This window comes from Lissotriton vulgaris, chromosome 7 (genome assembly GCF_964263255.1).
Source record: "Lissotriton vulgaris chromosome 7, aLisVul1.2, whole genome shotgun sequence".
Classification (NCBI taxonomy): domain Eukaryota; kingdom Metazoa; phylum Chordata; class Amphibia; order Caudata; family Salamandridae; genus Lissotriton; species Lissotriton vulgaris.
Window position 1 is genome coordinate 1,774,074,263 of NC_141695.1, and position 27,491 is coordinate 1,774,101,753.

A 27,491-nucleotide genomic window follows, 5' to 3' on the forward strand; every position below is an offset into this window, starting at 1 on the left:
TGCCTTAAACCAGATCACGCTGTAGCTGCATGAATCGACAAAGGCTACCTCCTCTGCCCGAGGCCAGCCCACCTGAACTGGTTCTCGTGTCCATTGTTCCGATCATGATTAGGCGGCCGAAGCCGGTAGCCTTGCCCATTTACAACCCACAAACATCTCTTATCCCGCTTCTCTATCTCCTGCACCTGGCTCTGCTCCTTTCCTTCTGGGCCTTTATTAGGGGGAGGTAACGAACTTTACGATGAGGCGGTCCGGCTCTTGAATGCAATATTGACAAGGGATCGTGATGGACTAGTGGGAACCCCTCTTCGTGATGTTTGGCATCAGATATTATCGACAGTTCCTGTGTAACGCCAAATATTTATTGTTTAAGACACAAAGGTTTAGGAATGTACTAGCATGTGAAATATTTGCCTGAAGCACAATTTTTAGTATATAAGGAGCAACCCTCAATGTACAAATCGAACAGGCTCCTAGTCTCTGCCCGTGTGTAGATTCTGTGACTTCTGTGTCCCTGCAGTAATAAACCTTTGGTCTTTGACGCCACCATCGAGAAGCCCGTGTTTCTGTTCATTTGCGCACCAAGGCAGGTGGAACTCCGGGGTCTTTGGGTGTTGTTCCCTGACACCTCTGGACGGAACCAAAAAGTCCAGAACTCCACTGGCTAGGGGACATGAGATGACGCAGCCCTGGCTAGGGGACATGAGATGACGCAGCCCAGGCTAGGGGACATGAGATGACGCAGCTCCAGCTAGGCAACATGAGATGAAGCGGCCCTGGCTAGGGGACATGAGATGACGCAGCCCTGGCTAGGGGACATGAGATGATGCAGCCCAGGCTAGGGGACATGAGATGACGCAGCTCCAGCAAGGCAACATGAGATGACGCGGCCCTGGCTAGGGGACATGAGATGACGCAGCCCAGGCTAGGGGACATGAGATGACGCAGCTCCAGCTAGGCAACATGAGATGAAGCAGCCCAGGCTAGGGGACATGAGATGACGCAGCCCAGGCTAGGGGACATGAGATGACGCAACTCCAGCTAGGGGACATGAGATGAAGCAGCCCAGGCTAGGGGACATGAGATGACGCAGCTCCACCTAGGGGACATGAGATGAAGCAGCCTGGCTAGGGGACATGAGATGATGCAGCCCTGGCTAGGGGACATGAGATGACGCAGCCCAGGCTAGGGGACATGAGATGACGCAGCTCCAGCTAGGCAACATGAGATGAAGCAGCCCTGGCTAGGGGACATGACGCAGCCCTGGCTAGGGGACATGAGATGACGCAGCCCAGGCTAGGGGACATGAGATGACGCAGCTCCAGCAAGGCAACATGAGATGACGCAGCCCTGGCTAGGGGACATGAGATGACGCAGCCCAGGCTAGGGGACATGAGATGACGCAGCTCCAGCTAGGCAACATGAGATGAAGCAGCCCTGGCTAGGGGACATGAGATGACGCAGCCCAGGCTAGGGGACCTGAGATGACGCAGCCCAGGCTAGGGGACATGAGATGACGCAACTCCAGCAAGGCAACATGAGATGAAGCAGCCCAGGCTAGGGGACATGAGATGAAGCAGCCCAGGCTAGGGGACATGAGATGAAGCAGCCCAGGCTAGGGGACATGAGATGACGCAGCTCCAGCTAGGCAATATGAGATGAAGCAGCCCTGGCTAGGGGAAATGAGATGACGCAGCCAAGGCTAGGGGACCTGAGATGACGCAGCCCAGGCTAGGGGACATGAGATGACGCAACTCCAGCAAGGCAACATGAGATGAAGCAGCCCAGGCTAGGGGACATGAGATGAAGCAGCCCAGGCTAGGGGACATGAGATGACGCAGCCCAGGCTAGGGGACATGAGATGACGCAGCCCAGGCTAGGGGACATGAGATGACGCAGCTCCAGCAAGGCAACATGAGATGACGCAGCCCAGGCTAGGGGACATGAGATGACGCAGCTCCAGCAAGGCAACATGAGATGAAGCAGCCCAGGCCAGGGGACATGAGATGACGCAGCCCAGGCTAGGGGACATGAGATGACGCAGCCCAGGCTAGGGGACATGAGATGATGCAGCCCAGGCTAGGGGACATGAGATGACGCAGCCCAGGCTAGGGGACATGAGATGACGCAGCTCCAGCTAGGGGACATGAGATGAAGCAGCCCAGGCGACATGAGATGATGCAGCCCAGGCTAGGGGACATGAGATGACGCAGCCCAGGCTAGGGGACATGAGATGACGCAGCTCCAGCTAGGCAACATGAGATGAAGCAGCCCAGGCTAGGGGACATGAGATGACGCAACTCCAGCTAGGGGACATTAGATGAAGCAGCCCAGGCTAGGGGACATGAGATGATGAGGATGACGTCCTTTGTAAGCATCTGAGGTCCCTCCGGTCCAGTGATGATACTGATGATGCTATCTCCCAGTGTCGGGGTCCCTCCAGTCCAGTGATGATGCTGCTGATGCTCGCTGCCAGTGTCGGGGTGCTAGGATGACTGCTCTAGGGTGCCCCCTGAGGGGATGGACAGACTTGTACCTCTGCACCATGGGTTATTCGCTGTATCTGGACATCGTACCACAACCAGCGAGAAGGTCCGTTGTGGAACCCGCACAGCGGGCTCTAAAGCTTGGTGGTGCAGAGCTCCAGCGCTGTGTCCTCGCGACTACTCGGGTACCGCTCGTCCTAAAGAGGAGGGAACAAGCCAGACCCATGGTTAACTGAAAATAAAGTGAGTCTAGATTACACTGAAAAGTAAGAAATGCATTTGATGATATAGCACATGTACGGTGATTATTATTAATGATAATAATAAGAACTTGCTTTTTTATTAACATTAATACTGCATTTTTTCATTTCTCAGCTCTGCAAATAACACCTGCTACTTTGACCTCATTTACTGCTTCTCAATTTATAAACCTCTTTAGCAGCGAATCACAACCTGTGGTCCGAGGACACCTGAGGGTCCGCAAAGCCAACTCCAGGGGTTCACTACCGCTTAGAAAATTAAATAATAGTAACAGATTAAAAAAGTATATATAAATAAAGAAGCAACTTGTAAAGTTGAAATGTTTTTAATGTTCTGTAAATGTGAAGGAATTTGAAATTGAAGGCTAAAAATTAAGGGGCCCATTAGGATGTTGGGCGGATCGCCACCGCCATGCATGTGGTGGCGATCCACCCGACATCCAACCCCGGCTGCCACCTATTTCCTCCACCATATTACAATGGCGGGGGGACCGCGGCGGACAGAAACACCGTCCGCCGTTTTTCCGCCCCGGTCGCCTTGCGGCCGGGGCATAAAAAGGGTTCATATGGCTGGCGGTGTCTTCCAGACACCATCAGCCTTTTTAGGGTGGTCAAATGCAGATGCCTTTCCGTGGCGCCAATGCCGACACGGAAAGGCATGTAGTTTTTACTTTGGGGGCCCCCTGCAGGCCCCCATGGTGAAGGCGGAGAGGGGGGGTGCACATGGGGGGTACCTGTGGTACCCCCCTGCATTTGAATACACAAAGCGGCAGGCACTGCGTGGTTCCTGCCGCTTTGTGTGCATGCCTTAATTTTTAACATTGCGGCGGGCAGTGCTTTCAGCACCGCACGCTGCAATGTTAAAAATGCATGTTGCGCCTGTCAGTGTGGCGGGCGCATCATAATTGGCATGGCGGGACCGCCGCTCACGTCGTGGATGTTCCCGTTTTCCACAGGGATGCCATCCTAATCGGCCCCTAAGTTAGTTTTGTCAGATTGACTTATGGGAGGTGAGCAGATGCATCAGACAGCATGTAGTATTGAAGATGATTTGCCTGAGTTGGATTTCGGAAAGCTCCAATCTAGTCCTGGGTGGAGTTCGCGGAGAGGGACAAAAAATCCCCATCACGCTCCATGGAGGTCCGCAAGGAGTTTGTTCCGCGCTGTAAAAGAGCACAAAGGCGCCATGTGCGGGCAAGGGGCGCAGCTTTTTTCTGCCGCTCGAGCAGATGGTCCGCTCAAGGCAACGCCCTCACCGCGAACGGAAGGTTTCTCAACGCGAGTGGTAGCAACCTGCCGCTATCGCCCGCGCTGAGAAATCTCGCTGGGGAGGGGGGGGGGGGTCTAACATTGGACTTTCCTCACTCGCACTCGCCAACTTAACATGTGCGAGCCGCAAGAGTGGAAGAACTCCGCTCTGCGCCGCAGCACAGTTTTTCAGAACTCCGTGCTGTACGCGGAGCATGAACTGGGAAAAACTCCCGAGCAGAGCAGCGCTTGTCCCGTGTAGGAGTCAAATCCCCAGGTAGGGTTTTTGGCCCACATGCATCATTGTGTCATTTTGCATTTCTTAATTTGCGAAAAATAAGGAATCGCAAATTAAGAAGTGCAAAATGCTATGCATCATTTTTTTCGGTATTTCTTTGTGATTCGGTAAAAATCGCAATTTTTACCGAATCCCAAAGAAATACCGAATTCTTAACTTAATTTTCGCAATTCCCATTGATTCCTATGGGCCAAAAGGCCCATAGGAGTCAATGCAAATTGCGAGTGGCACTTAGAAAATTTCATGGGTGCAGGGGGGGGTCCAAAGGACCCACCCATGCACCCCTGAAATGTATTTTTCGCATCATGTTGCACACACACATGTCCTAAGGACATGTGTGTCCGTAACATGAATGTTGAAAAAAAAGCATTTTCAACATTTTAAACACTTTTTCCAAATTTACCGAGTGGTTCAACCACTCGGTAAATTTGGCACCCTATTTGCGAATTTTCACTTTTTAAAATAATGATGCATTGCTTTTAAGAAATCGCACATCTGCGGCTTCTTAAAAGCACCCGCAATTTTAGAATTCGCAAACATGTTACGAATTCTAAAATTGCTTCATGCATCCCAAAAAGCACTTTTGCATTCGCAAACGGCCGATTTTAAGGAATCGCACCGTTTGCGAATGAAAAAGTGCTTGATGCATGTGGGCCTATGTTTTTATTTTGTATACGAATATTACCCTCGTTGCTGCGTGGGTCTGGGGGTGCAATGCACCAACTGTGGGGGGGCCGGTGCAGCAAGCAGAACACCTGAGCAGCGTGCGGCGAAGAATGACAAACAAGCCTCCAAACCAATCCATGGATAGCGCTTCGCGAAACTCCCAATGATTGCGGCTTTAGGCGCTACTAATTGCAGCGATGACTGCACAGGAGCTCGCCCACAGGACCAGAGCCTGGGGGTGCACGGAGGCTTCGCTGTTGATAAGGGCCAGACCAGGGCAGGGTGGGAGGTGCTGAACCTGGTTGGAGGAGGGGGAAGGGGGGTGGGGGGGGGGGGGGTGATCTCGAGGTCTCAGCAGCAAGGCAGTGAAAAGAAACCTTTGGTAATCCAATCACCGTAGTCTGCCAGAGAGACATTCTTTACTTCACTTCTGGCTCAACTGCAGTTTTGCTTTGTCAATGATAAGTTTCCTCAGGAAGGTGAATGAGTATTCATGGAGTCGCGGCGCCACCTGCTGGTCATGGGGCACCATGATTATAGATTCAAGAATCGCGCAGAGATTGTTGGTTCCACAACTTGTGAAACCCATGGAGAGGGTGTCCGGGAATAAACTCCGCTATGCGGCGGAGTTTTGCTGATTTCTGTGCACAAAGCAGAGCAGGGAGCAGCAAACACTCTGCAAACTCCGCTGGCAGAACTGAGGGGCATAATATCAAGCCTTGGCGATAAAATTATCGCCGCTTTATCGGCAGGAAACTGCCGATGAAGTGGCGATAATGGGCTTGATAATATGCTCTATGGAATTCCAATCGAAGCTCATGTTAGATGTCCTTCACATTTACCATGGGCTTCGATTGGAATTCCAAAGAGCATATTATCAAGCCCATTATCACCCCTTTATCGGCAGTTTCCCACCGATAAAGCGGCGATAATTTTTTCGCCATGGCTTGATATTATGCCCCTGAGTTCACCCCCACCCCTGCATCAGAGGCACCCTTGCATACAGACCACCAGGAGCACACCCTAGCTTCTTCAACACCAGCCCCATCATCGCCCGTCACCACTACATCTTCCCAGGGGATCTTAAATTCCACCTCGATGACCCCTTGACACAAACACAACCCCCCTTCTGGAAAGCTTGAGCAACATCGGCCTCAAACAACTCATCGCCGGCCCTACGTACATCACAGGGCACGCGCTCAGCCACATTTTCATGTCCAGCGACAGAGTGAAGTACAACAACGCATCCCAGCTCACCTGGACCAACCGCTAAGGCACACACTTCACCATGTCAGGACCCACCAATAACAGCACCGCGACCCCCAAAAACATGCAGAGAAACTTGAATTAGACATCAGAAGAACAAGGGAATATGGCACTCAACGTCCACCCCCAGACAAGCATAGAATGTATGACGTTACAACACATGCCTTTACAATGCAGTTTTTACATCGCAACATCCGTTACAACGCACTCCATTAAATTGCATACCACTACAACGCTTTTTTAAAAACTACACTTACAATGCATTCCATTACATCGCATTATACCTTTATAATGCATACCATTACAACGCGTACCATTACATTGCATTTAAGGTAAGTGTTGGATAGTGTAGGGGTAAAAATTACTATTCTAACTCCAGGGGGGTGCAACAGTAGGGTAAGGGTTGGATAGTGTAGGGGTACTATGCGTTGTAATGGTATGCATTGTAATGACATGCAATGTAATGGATGCGTTGTAGTGACGTGTTGTAAAGGATGTTACGATGTAATGCCTGCGCTGTAAATGTAGTGCGATGTAATGGTTGCGTTGTAAAGGTTGTATCCCACAAGCATCCCACCCTGGTCAGGCTGCGAGGAACTTCTCCCGGTGGATCACAGAGTGCTGACACAATCACCCCCGCCAAACCAGCCAAACCCAAGGGAACTGCCACAAGAGTGAGCTGGTTCACAGAGCAGCGGAACTTGACCAAATACAACTGCCGGCAACTAGAAAGGACTGATACACCAGCAAAGAGCCAGGAGACCACACCATCTTCAAGACAGCACTCAACCAGTACCACCGCCTCCTGAAAGAAACAAAGAGGAACACCCTAGCAGACTACATAGAAGCCAGCAGGAACCACAGCCCGGAGCTCTTCGCCACTGTGAAGGAGTTTTCCAACCCTGTAGCCACCACGAATGACATCACCCCCTCCCAAGAATGCCGTGACACCCTGGCGGACTTCTTCCAAGACAAGCTCTCTGCAGTCTATGAAAACTTCAAACCTCGACCCCACCACCAGCAGTGTCAGCCTGCAAACTCCCAAGAACACAGACCCAGAACACCCACTCAACCGATGAGACCCTCTCTTGATGAAAGCCACAATCTCCATCATGAGCTCCATATATTCAGGCGCACGCACGGACCCTGTCCCTGCCATATTTTTATCCTCGGAGCAAGACGATTGGCGACAAGCTCAAGAAAGTCTTGAAGGCCTCCATCACCTCGGCCACCTTCCCAGCGGACTGGAAACATGCTGAAGAGAGGCCCCTCCGGAAGAATCCATCCGCCAACAGAACCAAAGAACTGCCAACCCGTCTCCCTGCTCCCTTTCCAGCGAAGGTTCTTGAAAATGCGATCAACCAGCAACTCACTGAGCACCTGGAACATAACAACCTCCTGGACCCCTCAAATCAGGATTCCGAGCCAACCACAGCACAGAGATAGCTCTTATCGCAGTTACAGACTGCAGGAAAGTGCCCCTATTTGCATGGTTACTCCCCGCTATTTGCCTGACAATTTATGCACTTTAACTTTATGTGTGTAGTACATTGTAAGTTACCTTTCTAGTCTTTGTAGCACTTACTTGCATGGTGTTCCATATTCTGTATTCTGTGTTTGATTACACTGTGGATTCCATGCTGGGGCAGTTTACTGGTTGCTGCTGCAGTCGAGGGTCTGCTCTTGCTCTACCTCTTATCTTGAATAAAGGACTCCACTAACTCTATCTACATGGCCATTGGAACTCATTTACCACAATGTGCCCTGGGTCCCTCCCTGCCAATCAGGTCCCCAGGGCCTGTCTTCATTCAGAAAAACGGTACCTTTGCACCCACAATTGGCACATCCCTGGTGACAGATAAGCTCCTTGTAAAAGGTACCAGGAGTACCCAGGGCACTGTGACCAGGGAAGACCTCTTAGGGTTTCAGCACCTATTGTGCCGCCCTTAGAGGCCCTTTACCCCCACACTCACACACACACACTGCAGGCTGCATGTGTTGGTGCAGAGAAAAGTGAAGAGTCAACAAGGCACACATACTTGTGTGCCATGCTTGCAACCCACTGCCCTGGCATAGGTGACGCAACCCTCTAGCAGGGTGCACTAGACCAAACGCCACTTGTCGTCATTTTTAGAGTGTATCTGAAAATATTCACAGTCATCTACGCAGCTATGCTTCAGTCAGGGCGGAGGCTTTAAGGGTGATGAAGCAGACACACTCTCTAACGGAAATGTACCGTATTGTGTCGCTCTAAACAATGTAAAGGTGGATATTGTGAGGAGTTTGCGGTGGCAATGCGCATGGCATTACTGTTGAGGGCCCGGTCATTATGGCTCGGACCATCCCCTGGCTGCTTTGAACATTTATTAGACGCTGCACTGTGCCACCAAGGGGTTGCTGTATTCCTGGTTATCTGCTGTCTCTGAAGCTTGAATGCTTGCGCTGGTGTGCACAGGTGCAACCTTTACCAACGGGACACAGAGGACGAGGGCTGCCCGTCGCTCTGATTCTAAAGAGAACATTGCTTTTCAAGTTTCAAAAGGTGAAAAATGAGCCTTTGAAGTCCATAGAAGGCCGGTTTGAGGAGGTGGGAGGCCCCTTGGAGTCTCCTTCCCATTATTGCAAGGAAATCCACATGGAGCCCCGTGCGCCTGACGCCGGAGGAATGGCTCACCATTTTATAATCTGAAGTGAACAGATCACTTACAGCACGCGATTAGGGCTACAGTGCCACTAATAGATGACAGGGTGGAAGCCCCATACAGGCTACACACAGATCTTCCAGTTAGTCCCTGAGGAAGACCCCACCAAGACGGTTAAAGTTTCACGCTTTTTTCAGGGGTTGAAACGTCGCCGCTGTATTACCAAGTGTTGATGATCACCCAGGATCCTAAACTAATAATTGGATTAATCTCTTACTGGGCTTTTCTTCTTTCAAAATTGTGCACTGTGTTTAAATATAATTTTTCCATGTAGTATATGTCCATGTATTTTGTGGAATGTTTTGTGACATGTAAATATTTTAAATGTTTGTGCACATCTAAGTCTTAAATGTTAGTTCAGAAGAACTGTTCTGTGTGTATGTTAATATATGTACGGCAATAAGATTACACAGATTGTTTCAAAAACTGATAAAAATATATAGTGGAATATAAGATAAGTGTTTTGCGCTTTTTGGGTTTGGACATAAGGAGCATTTTGTTTTCTCTTTTGTTTCTTTATTTGTTGACTGTTCTCATCCATTTGGAGAGACAGAATTGCAAAAAAGGTTATTGAGATTTTTAAGAGTGGCAGAACCACCTCAAACTTAACGCGCTAAAAATGGAATTCCTCCTAATAGCGCCCCCCACCAAAGTCCCCATCACTCAGTCCTGGCTTAATCATCTCACTGCTCTCAATGTTCAACCTACTATTGTCGACTCAGCGAAATCTTTAGGCATAACCCTCGACGGTAATCTCAACATGCATCATCACATCAGCAATGCAACAAAGGGAGCTAATTTCCAAATCAACTCATTGCGTAAGTTGAAACCTTTCCTTCCTCCCAAGGATTTCAAAACTGCAGTCCAAGCCTTAGTCATCCCTCGAGTGGATTATGGAAGTGTTGCCCTCTGTGGTCTCCCCTTATCGACAATCGCACCATTAAAAGCCTCTATTAATGCTGCAGCCAGACTTATCACGGGCTCAAAAAAACGCTCACACATCTCTCCTGATCTAAAAGCTTTGAAGTGGCTGCCCTACGAAGCCAGAACACACCTGAAAATCGCCTGCATGACCCACAAGGCTATAAACCACAACTCCCCCAGCTACCTCGCTCAGAAACTGACAATCTCGGGTGGCTCAAGAGCGACAAGAAGCGCAGACAATCTTCTTTTGAAAGCTCAGAGATTTCACAAGAAAAAAACGTATAAACGCTCCTTCTCAGGGATGGCGCCCAGGATATGGAATGTCCTCCCCCCAGAAATCAGACTTATCTCATCCACAGCATCCTTCAAAAAAGGATTAAATAAAAGCTAAACTTTCCTTAACTTTGACTATTGTAACCATTTGCACTTCTTTGCTCAAATGATTTGTTTAATTATTACTCATTTGCCTTTTTATCCCGCTCTGTTTGTAAAGCGCTCTGATATCCGTAAGGGTCTTGTTCGCGCTCTATAAAACGTTCAAAATAAACAGGTGCAGCAGGGAGCTATGCTGCGCCCGGCACCTGCGGGTATCATGCCGTCCGTCCACTTGCATCGAAGCACTGGAAGTGAACTGATAGAATCTCGTTTTACCAATAAATATTTTCCTTTTCTATATATACATATGAAAACAGAAATTGAAATGTTCTGTGTATTTTAAACTGTAAAAATATATGTAATGCTGCTACACATGCCAAATTTGGAGCTTTGACCAAATTCTGTGGCAAGAAATACTGCTAACTGCAACAGAGCATGAACAGCGAGTGCGAGCAGCCACTCACGCTTAGTAAATGTGCATGTGGGGTAGGATCTTCCCCCAACTTAATCCCATTATTGAGCAGGCGGAGATGCATTTTGTGCTAAGAAAATAGTGCTAAAGGCAACAGAACACTAACAGCAGAACAGGAAGCCGCTCACACTTGCTAAATGTGCCCTGACTGTAGGAATTTCCCCCAAAAATTACTCTTATAAAAGGAAGTGGCGGTAATTGCGTTATTATCAGTAATTCCACAGAAAAGAGTAATGCAGGATTACAAAAATGACTCCTATTACTGCAGCATCATCGAAATCCCACCCAAGGCTATTCAGAACCCCTAAACTACACATCCCGTGGCGGGCTCGTTCGACGGCTGCCTCGCGCAGTTTCAGGCTCGTAGACCTGCGGAATACGGCAACTGCCACGGCCGTATTTAAAACTCTGGTAAACAATGCTGTAAAAAATACTCCTTCCCACAAGACTAGGACAACTTCCAAAAAAAGGAAAAGAACAACCCACTACTGGGCAGTAATAACATCATATAAACATTTAAGGCCTAAAAACGATTGGAAAACAAATGTTGCTGTGCAGCTCAAAGTGAAGCTCATCTCTTACCGAATGGGCTCTTCCAAAGACCTCACGCCTGTATGGAGCAAAGCCTCTCAAAGAAACATTGCAGAGTCCGGGACGACAAGAAGGAGACAGTTTTACATACTTAGGGGCAGATTTACGATACTGGCGCATCCCTACATATCAGCAGGGATGCGCCAGTTATTGTGCGTCAGGGCTCCGCCACCATGGATGCGCCACATTTACATGGGGCAAAAACGGCACAGATGTGTGACGCATCTGTGCTGTAAAAGTGGCGCATTGCTGGAGTTGTGTCGCAAGCGCGACGCAGCTCCAGCAATGCTCTGGGGGGCCCTATCTGTACAATGCTGCGTCAATCCTTACGCCTGCTTCAAGCAGGCGCAGGGTTTTGACGCAGCATGGCCCAAAAGTGACTGAGTGACATCTTGTAGATTTCACTCAGCAACTTTTAGGAAGCGTTCATGTGCCGGAACGCCTCCTTAAGGCACAGGGCTTTACAACATGACGCATCTCCCAGATGCGGTACAAAAGGGGGTGGTAATGGACGGAGCATCTGAACCAATCAAACACTCACACCCAGTCAAAAGATCTGGGTTTAATCCATCACCGTTCTTTAGCCCACTCTGCCACCCCAGTTCAGACATGGCTATATGCAAATCAGTCTGACCCTGTGCCTCATGGGAACAGTCCAGCCCGAACTGCCAAGCCATGCCTTCCCTGGACCGGAAACAAGCTTCCGAGGACCGGTTTCTGGCATTCCAGCCGTCTTCAGCCCGGCTTGCTTGAATCCAGTGGCAAAGTGAGCAAGGGACTCACGTCTGAGTATACCCTGCCACACTTATGCCGGCCAAAAGTGGTACAAAAGGGGGTGGTAATGGACAGAGCATCTGAACCAATGAAACACTCACACCCAGTCAAAAGATCTGGGTTTAATCCATCACCGTTCTTTAGCCCACTCTGCCACCCCAGTTCAGACATGGCTATATGCAAATCAGTCTGACCCTGTGCCTCATGGGAACAGTCCAGCCAGAACTGCAAAGCCATGCCTTCCCTGGACCGGAAACAAGCTTCCGAGGACCGGTTTCTGGCATTCCAGCCGTCTTCAGCCCGGCTTGCTTGAATCCAGTGGCAAAGTGAGCAAGGGACTCACGTCTGAGAATACCCTGCCACACTTATGGCGGGCAAAAGTGGTACAAAAGGGGTTGGTAATGGACGGAGCATCTGAACCAATCAAACACTCACACCCAGTCAAAAGATCTGGGTTTAATCCATCACCGTTCTTTAGCCCACTCTGCCACCCCAGTTCAGACATGGCTATATGCAAATAAGTCTGACCCTGTGCCTCATGGGAACAGTCCAGCCCGAATTGCCGAGCCATGCCTTCCCTGGACCGGAAACAAGCTTCCGAGGACCGGTTTCTGGCATTCCAGCCGTCTTCAGCCCGGCTTGCTTGAATCCAGTGGCAAAGTGAGCAAGGGACTCACGTCTGAGTATACCCTGCCACACTTATGGCGGCCAAAAGCGGTACAAAAGGGGGTGGTAATAGACTGAGCATCTGAACCAATCAAACACTCACACCCAGTCAAAAGATCTGGGTTTAATCAATCACCGTTCTTTAGCCCACTCTGCCACCACAGTTCAGACATAGCTATATGCAAATCAGTCTGACCCTGTGCCTCATGGGAACAGTCCAGCCCGAACTGCCAAGCCATGCCTTCCCTGGACCGGAAACAAGCTTCTGAGGACAAGTTTCTGGCATTCCAGGCGTCTTCAGCCCGACTTACTTGAATCCAGTGGCAAAGTGAGCAAGGGACTCATGTCTAAGTATACCCTGCCATACTTATGGCGGCTAAAAAGCGGTACAAAAGGGGGTGGTAATGGACGGAGTATCTGAACCAATCAAACACTCACACCCAGTCAAAATATCTGGGTTTAATCCATCACCGTTCTTTAGCCCACTCTGCCACCCCAGTTCAGTTATGGCTATATGCAAATCAGTCTGACCCTGTGCCTCATGGGAACAGTCCAGCCCGAACTGCCAAGCCATGCCTTCCCTGGACCGGAAACAAGCTTCCGAGGACCGGATTCTGGCATTCCAGCCGTCTTCAGCCTGGCTAGCTTGAATCCAGTGGCAAAGTGAGCAAGGGACTCACGTCTGAGTATACCCTGCCACACTTATGGCGGCCAAAAGCGGTACAAAAGGGGGTGGTAATGGACGGAGCATCTGAACCAATCAAACACTCACATCCAATCAAAATATCTGGGTTTAATCCATCACCGTTCTTTAGCCCACTCTGCCACCCCAGTTCAGACATGGCTACATGCAAATTAGTCTGACCCTGTGCCTCATGGGAACAGTCCAGCCCGAACTGCTAAGCCATGCCTTCCCTGGTCCAGAAGCAAGCTTCCGAGGACCGGTTTCTGGCATTCCAGCCGTCTTCAGCCCGGCTTGCTTGAATCCAGTGGCAAAGAGAGCGAGGGACTCACGTCTGAGTATACCCTGCCACACTTATGGTGGCCAAAAGCGGTACAAAAGGGGGTGGTAATGGACGGAGCATCTGAACCAATCAAACACTCACACCCAGTCAAAAGATCTCGGTTTAATCCATCACCGTTCTTTAGCCCACTCTGCCACCCCAGTTCAGACATGGCTATATGCAAATCAGTCTTACCCTGTGCCTCATGGGAACTGTCCAGCCAGAACTGCCAAGCCATGCCTTCCCTGGACCGGAAACAAGCTTCCGAGGATCGGTTTCTGGCATTCCAGCCGTCTTCAGCCCGGCTTGCTTGAATCCAGTGGCAAAGTGAGCAAGGGACTCACGTCTGAGTATACCCTGCCACACTTATGGCGGGCAAAAGGGGTTGGTAATGGACGGAGCATCTGAACCAATCAAACACTCACACCCAGTCAAAAGATCAGGGTTTAATCCATCACCGTTCTTTAGCCCACTCTGCCACCCCAGTTCAGACATGGCTATATGCAAATAAGTCTGACCCTGTGCCTCATGGGAACAGTCCAGCCCGAATTGCCGAGCCATGCCTTCCCTGGACCAGAAACAAGCTTCCGAGGACCGGTTTCTGGCATTCCAGCCGTCTTCAGCCCGGCTTGCTTGAATCCAGTGGCAAAGTGAGCAAGGGACTCACGTCTAAGTATACCCTGCCACACTTATGGCGGCCAAAAGCGGTACAAAAGGGGGTGGTAATGGACGGAGTATCTGAACCAATCAAACACTCACACCCAGTCAAAATATCTGGGTTTAATTCATCACCGTTCTTTAGCCCACTCTGCCACCCCAGTTCAGACATGGCTATATGCAAATCAGTCTGACCCTGTGCCTCATGGGAATAGTCCAGCCCGAACTGCCAAGCCATGCCTTCCCTGGACCGGAAACAAGCTTCCGAGGACCGGTTTCTGGCATTCCAGCCGTCTTCAGCCCGGCTTGCTTGAATCCAGTGGCAAAGTGAGCAAGGGACTCACGTCTGAGAATACCCTGCCACACTTATGGCAGGCAAAAGTGGTACAAAAGGGGTTGGTAATGCACGGAGCATCTGAACCAATCAAACACTCACACCCAGTCAAAAGATCTGGGTTTAATCCATCACCGTTCTTTAGCCCACTCTGCCACCCCAGTTCAGACATGGCTATTTGCAAATAAGTCTGACCCTGTGCCTCATGGGAACAGTCCAGCCCGAATTGCCGAGCCATGCCTTCCCTGGACCGGAAACAAGCTTCAGAGGACCGGTTTCTGGCATTCCAGCCGTCTTCAGCCCGGCTTGCTTGAATCCAGTGGCAAAGTGAGCAAGGGACTCACGTCTGAGTATACCCTGCCACACTTATGGCGGCCAAAAGCGGTACAAAAGGGGGTGGTAATGGACTGAGCATCTGAACCAATCAAACACTCACACCCAGTCAAAAGATCTGGGTTTAATCCATCACCGTTCTTTAGCCCACTCTGCCACCACAGTTCAGACATGGCTATATGCAAATCAGTCTGACCCTGTGCCTCATGGGAACAGTCCAGCCCGAACTGCCAAGCCATGCCTTCCCTGGCCCGGAAACAAGCTTCCGAGGACCGGTTTCTGGCATTCCAGGCGTCTTCAGCCCGGCCTGCTTGAATCCAGTGGAGAAGTGTGGCTCACTGGTTAGAGCAGGCAGACCCTGAAGCAGAGGTCAGACCCGGGACCAGGGTTCAATTCCCGACGCGGCAGGGTGTTGAGCTCATATGTCCACGGACTCGATAATTCTCGCTTCGGTGCCTGACCTAATCATGGGTTCACACTCTGCAACTCTGGGCATTAAGCTTGCTTAATCTCCACAACGGCCCCCACGCGGCGGGATGCCTGGCTTTCACCTTGGGGATGCCCTGTAGGGGCTATCTCACAGGGAAAAACCAGGACGGGTTCCCAAGGCAAGCGCGGAGATACCCCTTCGGGGGTCGATTCTGGCGCTATATAAGAAATGTAATAATAATAATAATAATAATAAAGTGAGCAAGGGACTCATGTCTAAGTATACCCTGCCATACTTATGGCGGCTAAAAAGCGGTACAAAAGGGGGTGGTAATGGACGGAGTATCTGAACCAATCAAACACTCACACCCAGTCAAAATATCTGGGTTTAATCCATCACCGTTCTTTAGCCCACTTTGCCACACCAGTTCAGACATGGCTATATGCAAATCAGTCTGACCCTGTGCCTCATGGGAACAGTCCAGCCAGAACTGCCAAGCCATGCCTTCCCTGGACCGGAAACAAGCTTCCGAGGACCGGTTTCTGGCATTCCATCCGTCTTCAGCCCGGCTAGCTTGAATCCAGTGGCAAAGTGAGCAAGGGACTCACGTCTGAGTATACCCTGCCACACTTATGGCGGCCAAAAGCGGTACAAAAGGGGGTGGTAATGGACGGAGAATCTGAACCAATCAAACACTCACACCCAATCAAAAGATCTGGGTTTAATCCATCACCGTTCTTTAGCCCACTCTGCCACCCCAGTTCAGACATGGCTACATGCAAATTAGTCTGACCCTGTGCCTCATGGGAACAGTCCAGCCCGAACTGCTAAGCCATGCCTTCCCTGGTCCGGAAACAAGCTTCCGAGGACCGGTTTCTGGCATTCCAGCCGTCTTCAGCCCGGCTTGCTTGAATCCAGTGGCAAAGAGAGCAAGGGACTCACGTCTGAGTATACCCTGCCACACTTATGGTGGCCAAAAGCGGTACAAAAGGGGGTGGTAATGGACGGAGCATCTGAACCAATCAAACACTCACACCCAGTCAAAAGATCTGGGTTTAATCCATCACCGTTCTTTAGCCCACTCTGCCACCCCAGTTCAGACATGGCTATATGCAAATCAGTCTTACCCTGTGCCTCATGGGAACAGTCCAGCCAGAACTGCCAAGCCATGCCTTCCCTGGACCGGAAACAAGCTTCCGAGGAGCGGTTTCTGGCATTCCAGCCGTCTTCAGCCCGGCTTGCTTGAATCCAGTGGCAAAGTGAGCAAGGGACTCACGTCTGAGTATACCCTGCCACACTTATGGCGGGCAAAAGCGGTACAAAAGGGGTTGGTAATGGACGGAGCATCTGAACCAATCAAACACTCACACCCAGTCAAAAGATCTGGGTTTAATCCATCACCGTTCTTTAGCCCACTCTGCCACCCCAGTTCAGACATGGCTATATGCAAATAAGTCTGACCCTGTGCCTCATGGGAACAGTCCAGCCCGAATTGCCGAGCCATGCCTTCCCTGGACCGGAAACAAGCTTCCGAGGACCGGTTTCTGGCATTCCAGCCGTCTTCAGCCCGGCTTGCTTGAATCCAGTGGCAAAGTGAGCAAGGGACTCACGTCTGAGTATACCCTGCCACACTTATGGCGGCCAAAAGCGGTACAAAAGAGGGTGGTAATGGACTGAGCATCTGAACAAATCAAACACTCACACCCAGTCAAAAGATCTGGGTTCAATCCATCACCGTTCTTTAGCCCACTCTGCCACCCCAGTTCAGACATGGCTATATGCAAATCAGTCTGACCCTGTGCCTCATGGGAACAGTCCAGCCCAAACTGCCAAGCCATGCCTTCCCTGGACCGGAAACAAGCTTCTGAGGACCGGTTTCTGGCATTCCAGGCGTCTTCAGCCCGGCTTGCTTGAATCCAGTGGCAAAGTGAGCAAGGGACTCACATCTAAGTATACCCTGCCACACTTATGGCGGCCAAAAGCGGTACAAAAGGGGGTGGTAATGGACAGAGTATCTGAACCAATCAAACACTCACACCCAGTCAAAATATCTGGGTTCAATCCATCACCGTTCTTTAGCCCACTCTGCCACCCCAGTTCAGACATGGCTATATGCAAATCAGTCTGACCCTGTGCCTCATGGGAATAGTCCAGCCCGAACTGCCAAGCCATGCCTTCCCTGGACCGGAAACAAGCTTCCGAGGACCGGTTTCTGGCATTCCAGCCGTCTTCAGCCCGGCTTGCTTGAATCCAGCGGCAAAGTGAGCAAGGGACTGACGTCTGAGTATACCCTGCCACACTTATGGCGGCCAAAAGTGGTACAAAAGGGGGTGGTAATGGACGGAGCATCTGAACCAATCAAACACTCACACCCAGTCAAAAGATCTGGGGTGAATGTAAGACATTGTTCTGCATTCTGTCCATCAACTGTGTTTTTTGCAATTTTCACCCCGAGTGGGCTGGGTATGCTCAGATGTGAGTCCCAGGCTCTCCACACCACTGGATTCAAGCTATCAAGGCTGAAGAAGGCTGATAGCCAGAAACCGGTTCTTGGATGCTTGACTCCGGTCTAGGAAAGACAAGGCTTGGTAGTTCGGGCTGGACTGTTTCCATGAGGCACAGGGTCAAGGATGATTTGCATATAGCCAGTGTCTGACCTTGTGTGGTGTGGAGTGCAAAAAAACGATGGATTTAGGCCCAGATCGTTGTACTGGGGTGAATGTAAGACATTGTTCTGCATTCTGTCCATCAACTGTGTTTTTTGCAATTTTCACCCCGAGTGGGCTGGGTATGCTCAGGCGTGAGTCCCAGGCTCTCTACACCACTGGAGTTAAGCTATCCAGGCTGATGAAGGCTGATAGCCAGAAGCCGGTCCTTGGATGCTTGATTCCATGCTAGGAAAGACATGGCTTGGTAGTTCGGGCTGGACTGTTCACATTGAGGCACAGGGTCAAGGCTGAATTGCATATAGCCAGTGTCTGACCTAGGGTGGTGTGGAGTGCAAATAAACGATGGATTTAGGCCCAGATCTTTATACTGGGGTGAATGTAAGACATTGTTCTGCATTCTGTCCATCAACTGTGTTTTTTGCAATTTTCACCCCGAGTGGACTGGGTATGCTCAGACGTGAGTCCCAGGCTCTCCACACCACCGGAGTCAAGCTATCCAGGCTGAAGAAGGCTGATAGCCAGAAACCGGTCTTGGATGCTTGATTCCGGTCTAGGAAAGACATGGCTTGGTAGTTCGGGCTGGACTGTTCCCATGAGGCACAGGGTCAAGGCTGATTTGCATATAGCCAGTGTCTGACCTAGGGTGGTGTGGAGTGCAAAAAAACGATGGATTTAGGCCCAGATCTTTGTACTGGGGTGAATGTAAGACATTGTTCTACATTCTGTCCATCAACTGTGTTTTTTGCAATTTTCACCCCGAGTGGGCTGGGTATACTCAGATGTGAGTCCCAGGCTCTCCACACCACTGGATTCAAGCTATCCAGGCTGAAGAAGGCTGATAGCCAGAAACCGGTCCTTGGATGCTTGATTCGGGTCTAGGAAAGACATGGCTTGGTAGTTCGGGCTGGACTGTTCCCATGAGGCACAGGGTCAGAGCTGATTTGCATATAGCCAGTGTCTGACCTAGGGTGGTGTGGAGTGCAAAAAAACGATGGATTTAGGCCCAGATCTCTGTACTGGGGTGAATGTATGACATTGTTCTGCATTCTGTCCATCAACTGTTGTTTTTTGCATCTCCCAGATGCGTCACGTTGTAAATACACCGCACCATGGCGCATCTTTTGCACTACCGCTGCGTCACATAAGGGACACAACGGTGGAGTAAAAGAGGCTTGTAAATCTGCCCCTTAGGGCTCAATTCACAAAGGTAAACTGAAACTTTTGTATAACTTTATTAATTTTTGGTATTCAGAAAGGTAAACTTAGACCTAAAGTCTAACGTTACTACTTTTTAGTATTTATGAAGGTAAGTTACAACTAGTAAAGTTAGGTTTTTGGTCTAAGTTTACCTTTGTGCGCACTGAAAAGTAGTAAAGTTACATACAAGTAACATCTCTAATTTATTTTCTTTTAGGAAAAAATTAAAAACATACCTATTTACCCAAGACTAATTCACCTTGCTCCCACTCTGCCACGCCCCTCAATAAGTAATCCGACTCATGCAGAAGCTACGCGCGGAGATACCCCTTCGGGGCTGATTCAGGCGCGTTATAAGCATATAAATAAATAAATAAATAAAAAGTTACTTTGTGAATCGAGCCGAGTGGGATTCTGCTCATTGCTGAACGACCGACGAAGAATACATCTACCAACACAGGGGCATATTAGCAAGAACCTCGTTAAAATTATCGCAGTTTTAGCGGCAGGAAACTGCTGCTAAAAGTTCGATAACGGGCATTGCTAATACACGTTATAGAATTCCAATAGAAGCCCAGGTTAGATGTCCTGCACATCTAACTGCAAGGTGCAGACTGCAGCACGTGAGCACCTAAACACGTCAGACTGGCTGAAGGTATCACGCATGACAAAGGCCACAGGATAACTAGATACACTTTGAAAACTCACATTTCAACCAATGAGCAGGGCCCAAAAAGGGACTTTTACATTTCTGAAGCTGAAAATTAAACCACATTGTTCATTATTTTTACTGATCATTACCTTTTGCCTAAAATATGAAGTATTCTTATGATCTAAGAGCTGCTGCCGACAGAGAATGTGCGCAAGAATTGTAGTTTAGTGTAAGGCGACGCCTCTTTTTGTATGGCCGACCTCACATTTTTTAACTGATGCTGCTGGTGTTTCGACTCTGAGAGCGCACTGCGGCCCGATAACCAGAACTCGGTGCCGGCGCCCTGACAGTAAACTGGGAATGTTTGATTGGCTTACACCTGATTGGCAGAAGCAAAGTTACCTATAGGTGCTGGGTATATGGGACCCAAGGCCTGTGAGAAGGATGGTCATCCCAGGGACTGTAGCACTGGCTGTGCCACCCTGGGTGTGACAACGGTAAACATGGCTGACTCGACTTGGTAATTTAAGGTAATGGCAAACCACAAACCTCCCTTTTTAATATATGTAAGTTATCCCTAAGGTAGGCCTAACAAGCCCTGTAGCAGGCAGTAGGCCTGTATTCTAGAAAGAGGAACAGTAACTTTTACATGTTCCAATTGTAAAAACCTGCAATAAAGTTTTTACTGTGTAAACGGCTAGAAGCCCCATTGGTGAGTGCAGAGCTACAGGCTGACATAGCAGCCCTGCTAAGGTCTGATTGGAGCTGCTATAGGTGGTGCTGTAAGGTACAAACAACTCATTACATTAAGCCAGACCTGAGATCCAGGTGGAAATTAATGTGTCTTGTCGCTGGGTGCAACTTTTGTAAAATTGCCACTTTGTTGCCTAAAGCCGCCTTTGCCCTTTCACAGATGCACACAGGGCCTGTCCCTGAGACAGCTTTCTGCCCTCCAGGTAGAATGTGCCATCGACTTCCAGGAAAGGGCACATTAGAAGCCGTCGTCAGGGCAGGTGGTATCACTCCGTGCACTGGTGAACACTTGGGACAGGGGCCGCTCCATTATTCATGCAGACAGGCTGGCACTCGGGAAGGAGAGGGGAAACCAGTAGCCAACCCAGTTTTTCAGGAGCGCATAGCCCCCTAGGTAACCACACATCTGTGTTGCACTACGGAGCTCTGCAAGCTGAGAGAGGGGTTCTGACATCTTGAGTGTGGGCAGAATGGGGCCTTCTGGGATAGCTAGATGCCGCACTTGACAGGACAGAGTCATCAGGAGGGAAATAACCTGGTAGCCCAGTGACTGCAACCTTCCCCTAGGGCATAAAAAGAGCACTCCTGGCACCCTTGGGTAAAAATAACACCCGGTGACTGGAAGACGTTGGCAGGGGTGGAGTTCACATTTTTCCATGAAAACCAACTTCTTCATCGAGATTTCGGCCAAAAGGTATCCGGCATTGAGTGAACTCTTCAGGCACAGCCTTTAACCTTGCTGTATTGGAGGACTCTGACTCCCGTTGAAACTTTGACGGGTGACCTGCGTGGTGTATCCGAGCTCCGCTCCATCGCGGTTAGCCTGCATCCGCACCTAGGTCGCCGTCAGCCACAATCATTGACTTCTGATTGGTGCTTTAATTTTTCTTGGCTTAATTTTTCTATTAAAGTGTAAAAAATCATATCTCTGGTTCCTCTAAATGGATTGTTGGACTTGGCCCTTCTGGCGGCTTCACCCCTAAACTTTTTGCTTTTACTTGTGACATGGTGTTAGTGATTTGTAGCTTCTGCGCACTTTTCCAAGGTGTCCCAGGGTAAAGTGCATGCGTGTAGTAAGGGTGGCCTGCCCTCCCCTAGGAATGCATGGGGAATGTATGTGTCCCTGGTAGTTCCTGATGCGTGGGGAGTGCATGTGCGAGTTTGGTATGTGCAGAGTTGTGTGATTAAATGCTGCGCGATGATGTGTGCGGCGTTAATGTACCTAGTGTGGAAGTGCCACTTCTAGAAGTTGGCCTGTCTGTGTATAAAAGGTAAATTGGCTGTATGGCTTGTGATTGGCTGGAGCTGGCTGGTGTGCCAGGCTCCAGGAGTCAGGATGGGTCTGCCCCAGTGGTGAATTGGAGATCTGCATGTTAATGTGAGGGAGTGGTGCTCCTGGGACCTGAATAGAGCTGGGCTTTCCCCACATAATACTGGCTCCGCCCCCTGTGGTGCGACTGATGACCCTGGCTTGACTAGTGAATGGGAAGAGTGGCTGGGCACAACAGAGTGCTCCAAAACCAGCTGCAACTGGTTTTTCCCCCACCCTGCATCCTCAGACAAAGGATTCCTTGGTATAAGAAGGGGCTGTGACCCCATACAAAATGTTCTCTGTTCCTGACCTGAAGAGGGGGGCCTGCTGCTGCTGGGCACCAGGAAGATACCGCAACTAGGGACTGCGTCCCTACCTGGAGGGCCCTGTGAGCTGGATCCTGGGCCCAGCCTTTGCCCCCCTGCCTGCCTAAGGACCTTGCTGGACTTCTTTTTGACTGGGAAACTTTGTCCCTAAAGCGCCTGGGCAGCGCTGGATTTCCCTGCCCAGGAGCGCTGCTATTCTCATCTGCAGCCCAGCGCTGCAATCCCTAAATCGAGGGATTCCCCGGCATGGGGATCCCCCTGTTTTGGCCAATTCAGAGCAGGTGCCAACCCTGCATTTCACCCGCATTTTGCCTAATCTGCGGTGCGGGTGCCTACCCCGCTCATTGCCGCATTTCTGCCGATTTCCGGGAGCTGACCCCGGTTTATTATTTTAATTTGCCGGGTGCCCACCCCGGTTTATTGCTGAGTGTGAGCTGTTTCCCCCCCTCTGGTCCGCCGCGCTGCCTGCGATGACCCAGAAGTCCTTGGGCAGGGAACGGAAGAGGCCGGAAGTCCCACCCCGCAGCTGCGACGAGAAAGGAAGCCGGCGTCTCTCCCTCCCCCGGGGCTCCCAAGAGTGAGGGAGAACCCCGGAGAGCGCAGGAGGAGTGCGGAGAGAGAGAGAGCCCCGAGGAGCGGGAGCTCTCCTGCTGCAGCCGCCAGCGAGGACCAAGACCGGAGCAGCGCCAGAGGAGCCCCTCAGTCACCGGTGAGTGGGGAATCCTCGGGCCAGTGCTGGGGAAAGGAGGGTGTCGGGGCACATTGCCGGTGCCCGCCCCTCCTCTCCAGCGTGAGGACATCTGTTTAGAGCCTGTCAAGGCTCTTCCGACGTCGGGGCAGTTTCTTTTCGCTTAGAGCGGCCCCGGTTGGCAGCGGGCCTCGCCAACAGACTTTGGGGGGACATTTTTGAATCAGAGCTCACGAGGCTCGAGGGGGCATTTTCGTTGAGGGCCCCGTGGCTCCCCCTTCTGAGGGAGATTGTCTTTTGAGTCCCCAGCGAGGGGCTCCGACATCCTGGGCATTCCGCTGATCTCGAGTCCCAAGAGAGGGACTCCAACGTTGTCGAGGGCATTCCTGATTAAGCCCACGAGCGGCTCCTGGGCATCTGTGTTGTCTCGAGTCCCCGAGCGGGACTCCAACAAGTCCCGGGGGCACTCCAGAGGGTAGAGCGACCCCGGTTGGCAGCGGGCCGCTCCCCCAGTTCAGAGGGCACATTTTGGTATTCGAGCCCGAGAGGCTCCAACAAAGGGGCCATTGTTTCTGAGCCTGAGAGGCTCCACCAAAGGGGGCATAGTTGTTTCAGAGCCCCGAGGAGTTCTACAGCTGCCCAGCAATTAGTGGGCAGCTGCTTCGTTTAGGCTTGCCCCGCCCTTGCGCAATCTTCCTTTGGCTGCCTGCGCAGCCTGCCCTGACTTTGCTGGACACAGGGCGTTTAAGCCCATGAGAGGCCAGTTGGCCTGGAGGACAGTTCTGGTGTTGTGCCCTTGCGTGGGGTACATGTTTTTGGCCCTATATGATCCTTGCGCAATTTGCAATGACCTGCCTAGTGTGATTTCTGTATCATGTATAATGTCTTTGTGCCTATACCTCTGAATGTGTTTTTATGCTTAGGTGATTGTTTTTCCTAGTATAGGTTATGCTAGTGAGCTCATGATTCCCTGCGTGATATTTTCCTAAGGTGGTTAGGGTTGCGTAGGTGGTACTTACCTTTTACCAGTGGTTACTGGTTGTATGCTACAGTTGCTATTTGGTGCTACAATTATTATGTGTTCTAAGTGTTATTCCTACAAAGTGCTAATTCTACCAAGTGCTGATTCTAAAAGTTCATATTCCTGACAGTGGTCCATGTGACCCTGTCACATGTATATAATCCCCTGTAAATTCTGCCCATGCCTCTGGCACATTGTAAAGTGTGTGTTTTATCTAATGTGTTTTGGTGTAATACAAAGGCTATTTTTATATATAACCTTGTGTAAAGTTTCCTTTGTGGTGGGCCTTGGGTGTTGTTGCCTGGTGCACGCGCAAACACTTAACCTACATTGCCTCCGAGATTAGCCTTTCTGCTCGCGTCACGTTACCTAGAGGGTGAGCAGGGGTTATCTTTGGCGTGTATCTCCCTTGTCCTGACTAGAGTGGTGGTTTCTGCCTGGTTTTGGCGCAAGCCTTAGCTAACCGGAAATCCCATTTATAACATGGACTGTAATCCTTTTTGTGAGGATTTTCTTATTCAGTTTTTCTTGATTTTTAGAAATGGACTGTGGCATTTTTATTGGGTTTTGTTTGGACTTTTCAATTGTTTTTGGTTCTGTAAATATTTCACACACTTTTTCTTACCTGAGCCTTTCTGCTCTGAGGCGTGGCCACGGTGGCCTGAGCTGGGTTTACATTCCTGAAACTGTCCGTCGAACCTGACCTTTATTCTTGGGGTGGGGGCCTATCCTCCGCCCCAACTAAGAACCCCCTGTCTCACACTGTGTACTCAGCACACTTGTGGTTAATAACTGGACCATTTACTGATACTGAGAAGGAATCATCGTCTGGACCAGAGGTCTTCAAACATTTTGATGTTAAGACCCCCTTGTTAAACGTTTTCAGGCATAAGGACCTCCTTCCGACAAATATTTCTAGAACCTGGTACTCCTCATCATCAACAACTTTCGACAACCATAAACTCCCCAAATTCCCACAGCAAATAATTTTTGCGGTGGGTAAATGATATGAAACAGTGTGTAGCAAAGCAAAGGTCAGTGAGCCTGGCGTGTAGTCAAAGGTGTAGAAAAATCAAAGGGCCTCTGTTATAAGAGACTGGCGTAGCGACGCGCTGTCAGTCTTCCTGCTGCGCTGCCCTTGGCCAAAGTGAAAGGGCAGGAGTGCGCTGTATTTATGAAATACGGGGCATGCCTGTCCTTTTGCCTTGTGTTGGTGCACAACTTGCTGCCTAGCACCAACATAGCAAGGATTGTTTTTGTGCAGGAAGGGGCACCTTCCTTCCCAGCAACAACCCCAAGAGGTGCTTTCCTCATTCTACGTGAGCTGTAGAATGCAGCGCACATGGAAAGAGGAAAACATGGGGAGAAGTGAAAACACGTCTCCTTGTTCTGCCTCTGCTGGGGAGGCGTCTGCTTTTAGAGCTGCCCCAGGTTGACTTGATTTTGTAACTATGGGGCGGCATCAAAGTCCATGGTTGTTGCGTGGGAAACCCAAACAAAGCCCATGGAACCCCTCCATGACGCAGAGTAAGGCAACGCAGTCACTGGTGCTGCTGTGTTTTACTCCATATCCATGAAGCCATGTAAAGCGTTGCAGGGTGACTTTGCACCGCCTCGTAGGTATGGTTGAGATGCCAGAGCCGTCGGAGCTTAAAAAAAAGTGATGCTCTGGCGATGCGCGCCTCTCATAAATAGGCCTGAAAATATTCTGTGGGTTTTTTATGTCTTTCACCCTCAGGTGTCTACATAAAAGAATGGGCTGCCAAGTGAAAAAAAATGTAAAAAGCTGTTACTCAGTGAGAAATGCACAGTAGTACATTATGAAACCTCTATTAGTTAATGCACTGCAGAGGTCTGTGTGTAACTAGAGAGACATAGAGTTAAATCTTGGTTGGTGCATTGGAGAATAGTGCTGTGTATTTTTAATGCTACGAGGTCACATCCTATGACAGAAAGCACTGTGAATATGTAAGTCATTATTTCATACTTGTATTACACACAGTGCAAGATAGAGTGCTACAAAATGTGCAAAAAGTTTAACAATAAAATGGTGCTTCCAAAATGTTGATTTTATTAATACCGGAGCGTATGTGATGCAATTTCTTTTTCCATAGCTGTTCCTTCAACACCTCTTTAGGGGTACCAAGGGCTGTGTAAATGCAGATAAAATTAAAAGCAAGCACTTCACAGCCCAGTTGTTAACACTTTGCAGTACCACACAAAAAACACATCTTTGTCATCACAAAGCTTGGAGTGATTCGATCAATTAAACCAGAACTGATCCCAAGCACCCTTTACACTTGGAGATTAACTAATAGGAACATTTGCATTTCAATCAGGCAAACAGGCACCCTGGCACAAAGCTTTTTACAATACTAGGGACTCACATGATAAAACTTCAGCTGATAATGATCTAAATTAGCCATTCGAGGAGGGCTGTCTTTTTCCAAAACAAAAGCAAACGTTTTGGATTGCAGGCACACGTGAAGCTGGGGAATGCGCGACCCCCTTCCCAGGACTCCACAGCCCCCCTGTGGGCCGCGCCCCACATATTGAAGACCTTTGGTCTATCCCATACTGCATTACTGCATTAAAAACACCTGTGACAATATTACAGATGTGTGTTAGTAGCAATACTGCACATTTCTACATTACAAGACAACTTTAATTCAACATTGGTTATGCATTTGTTAATTATTGGAAGAAACAAATAAACTAGTAAGTGACTGTGTGCGCCCCGTTTCCCCTCTCCCACCACATCTTGCGCCTCTCCTTTGCAGCCAAGGGTGCAGAGAAAGGAGTCAACAGGGAACTGACACATTTCATCGAAGACAACGCCGTCCTCGACCCGTCCCAATCTGGATTCCAAAGGAACCACAGCACGGAGACCGCCCTAGTCGCCGCCACGGACGGCATCTGCACCCTCATTGACCAAGGCCACTCCGCAGCACTTATCCTACTCGACCCATCAGTGGCCTTCGACACCGTCTCTCACCGTGCTCTAGCCAACAGATTACACTATGCCGGCCTACAAGGTACAGCCCTGGACTGGATCCTATCATTCCTCACCGGAAGAAGCCAAAGGATCAGACTCCCACCCTTGCTCTCTGATCCCACAACAATCACCTGCGGGGCCCAACAAGGGTCATCACTTAGCCCCACCCTCTTCAACATCTACATGGCCCCCCTCGAAGCCATCGTCTGACAACACAGCCTTAACATCGTGTCCGCCGACACCCAGTTCGTTCTCTCCCTCACCAAAGACCCCAACAGCACAAAACTCAACTTTCAGAGAGTAAAGCAAGGTCTGGATGACCGACAGTTGCCTAAAACTCAACGCCAAAAAGACAGAAGTTCTCACCCACGAACCACCCCCTCAGCATGGGA

General features: G+C 49.9%; 1 protein-coding gene across 2 annotated transcripts in view; it reads right to left on the minus strand.

Moving 5' to 3' along the window:
• Positions 1-348: 348 nt before the first annotated feature.
• LOC147706648 (uncharacterized) overlaps positions 349-27,491 on the minus strand; it is a 74,922-nt gene continuing 47,779 nt past the window's right edge. For both annotated transcript variants that reach the window (XM_086933148.1, XM_086933149.1), the window contains one exon: positions 349-2,683. In XM_086933148.1, coding sequence (XP_086789274.1) covers positions 2,621-2,683 — 63 coding nt within the window. In that variant the 3' untranslated portion in view covers positions 349-2,620. The remainder of the gene's footprint in view (positions 2,684-27,491) is intronic.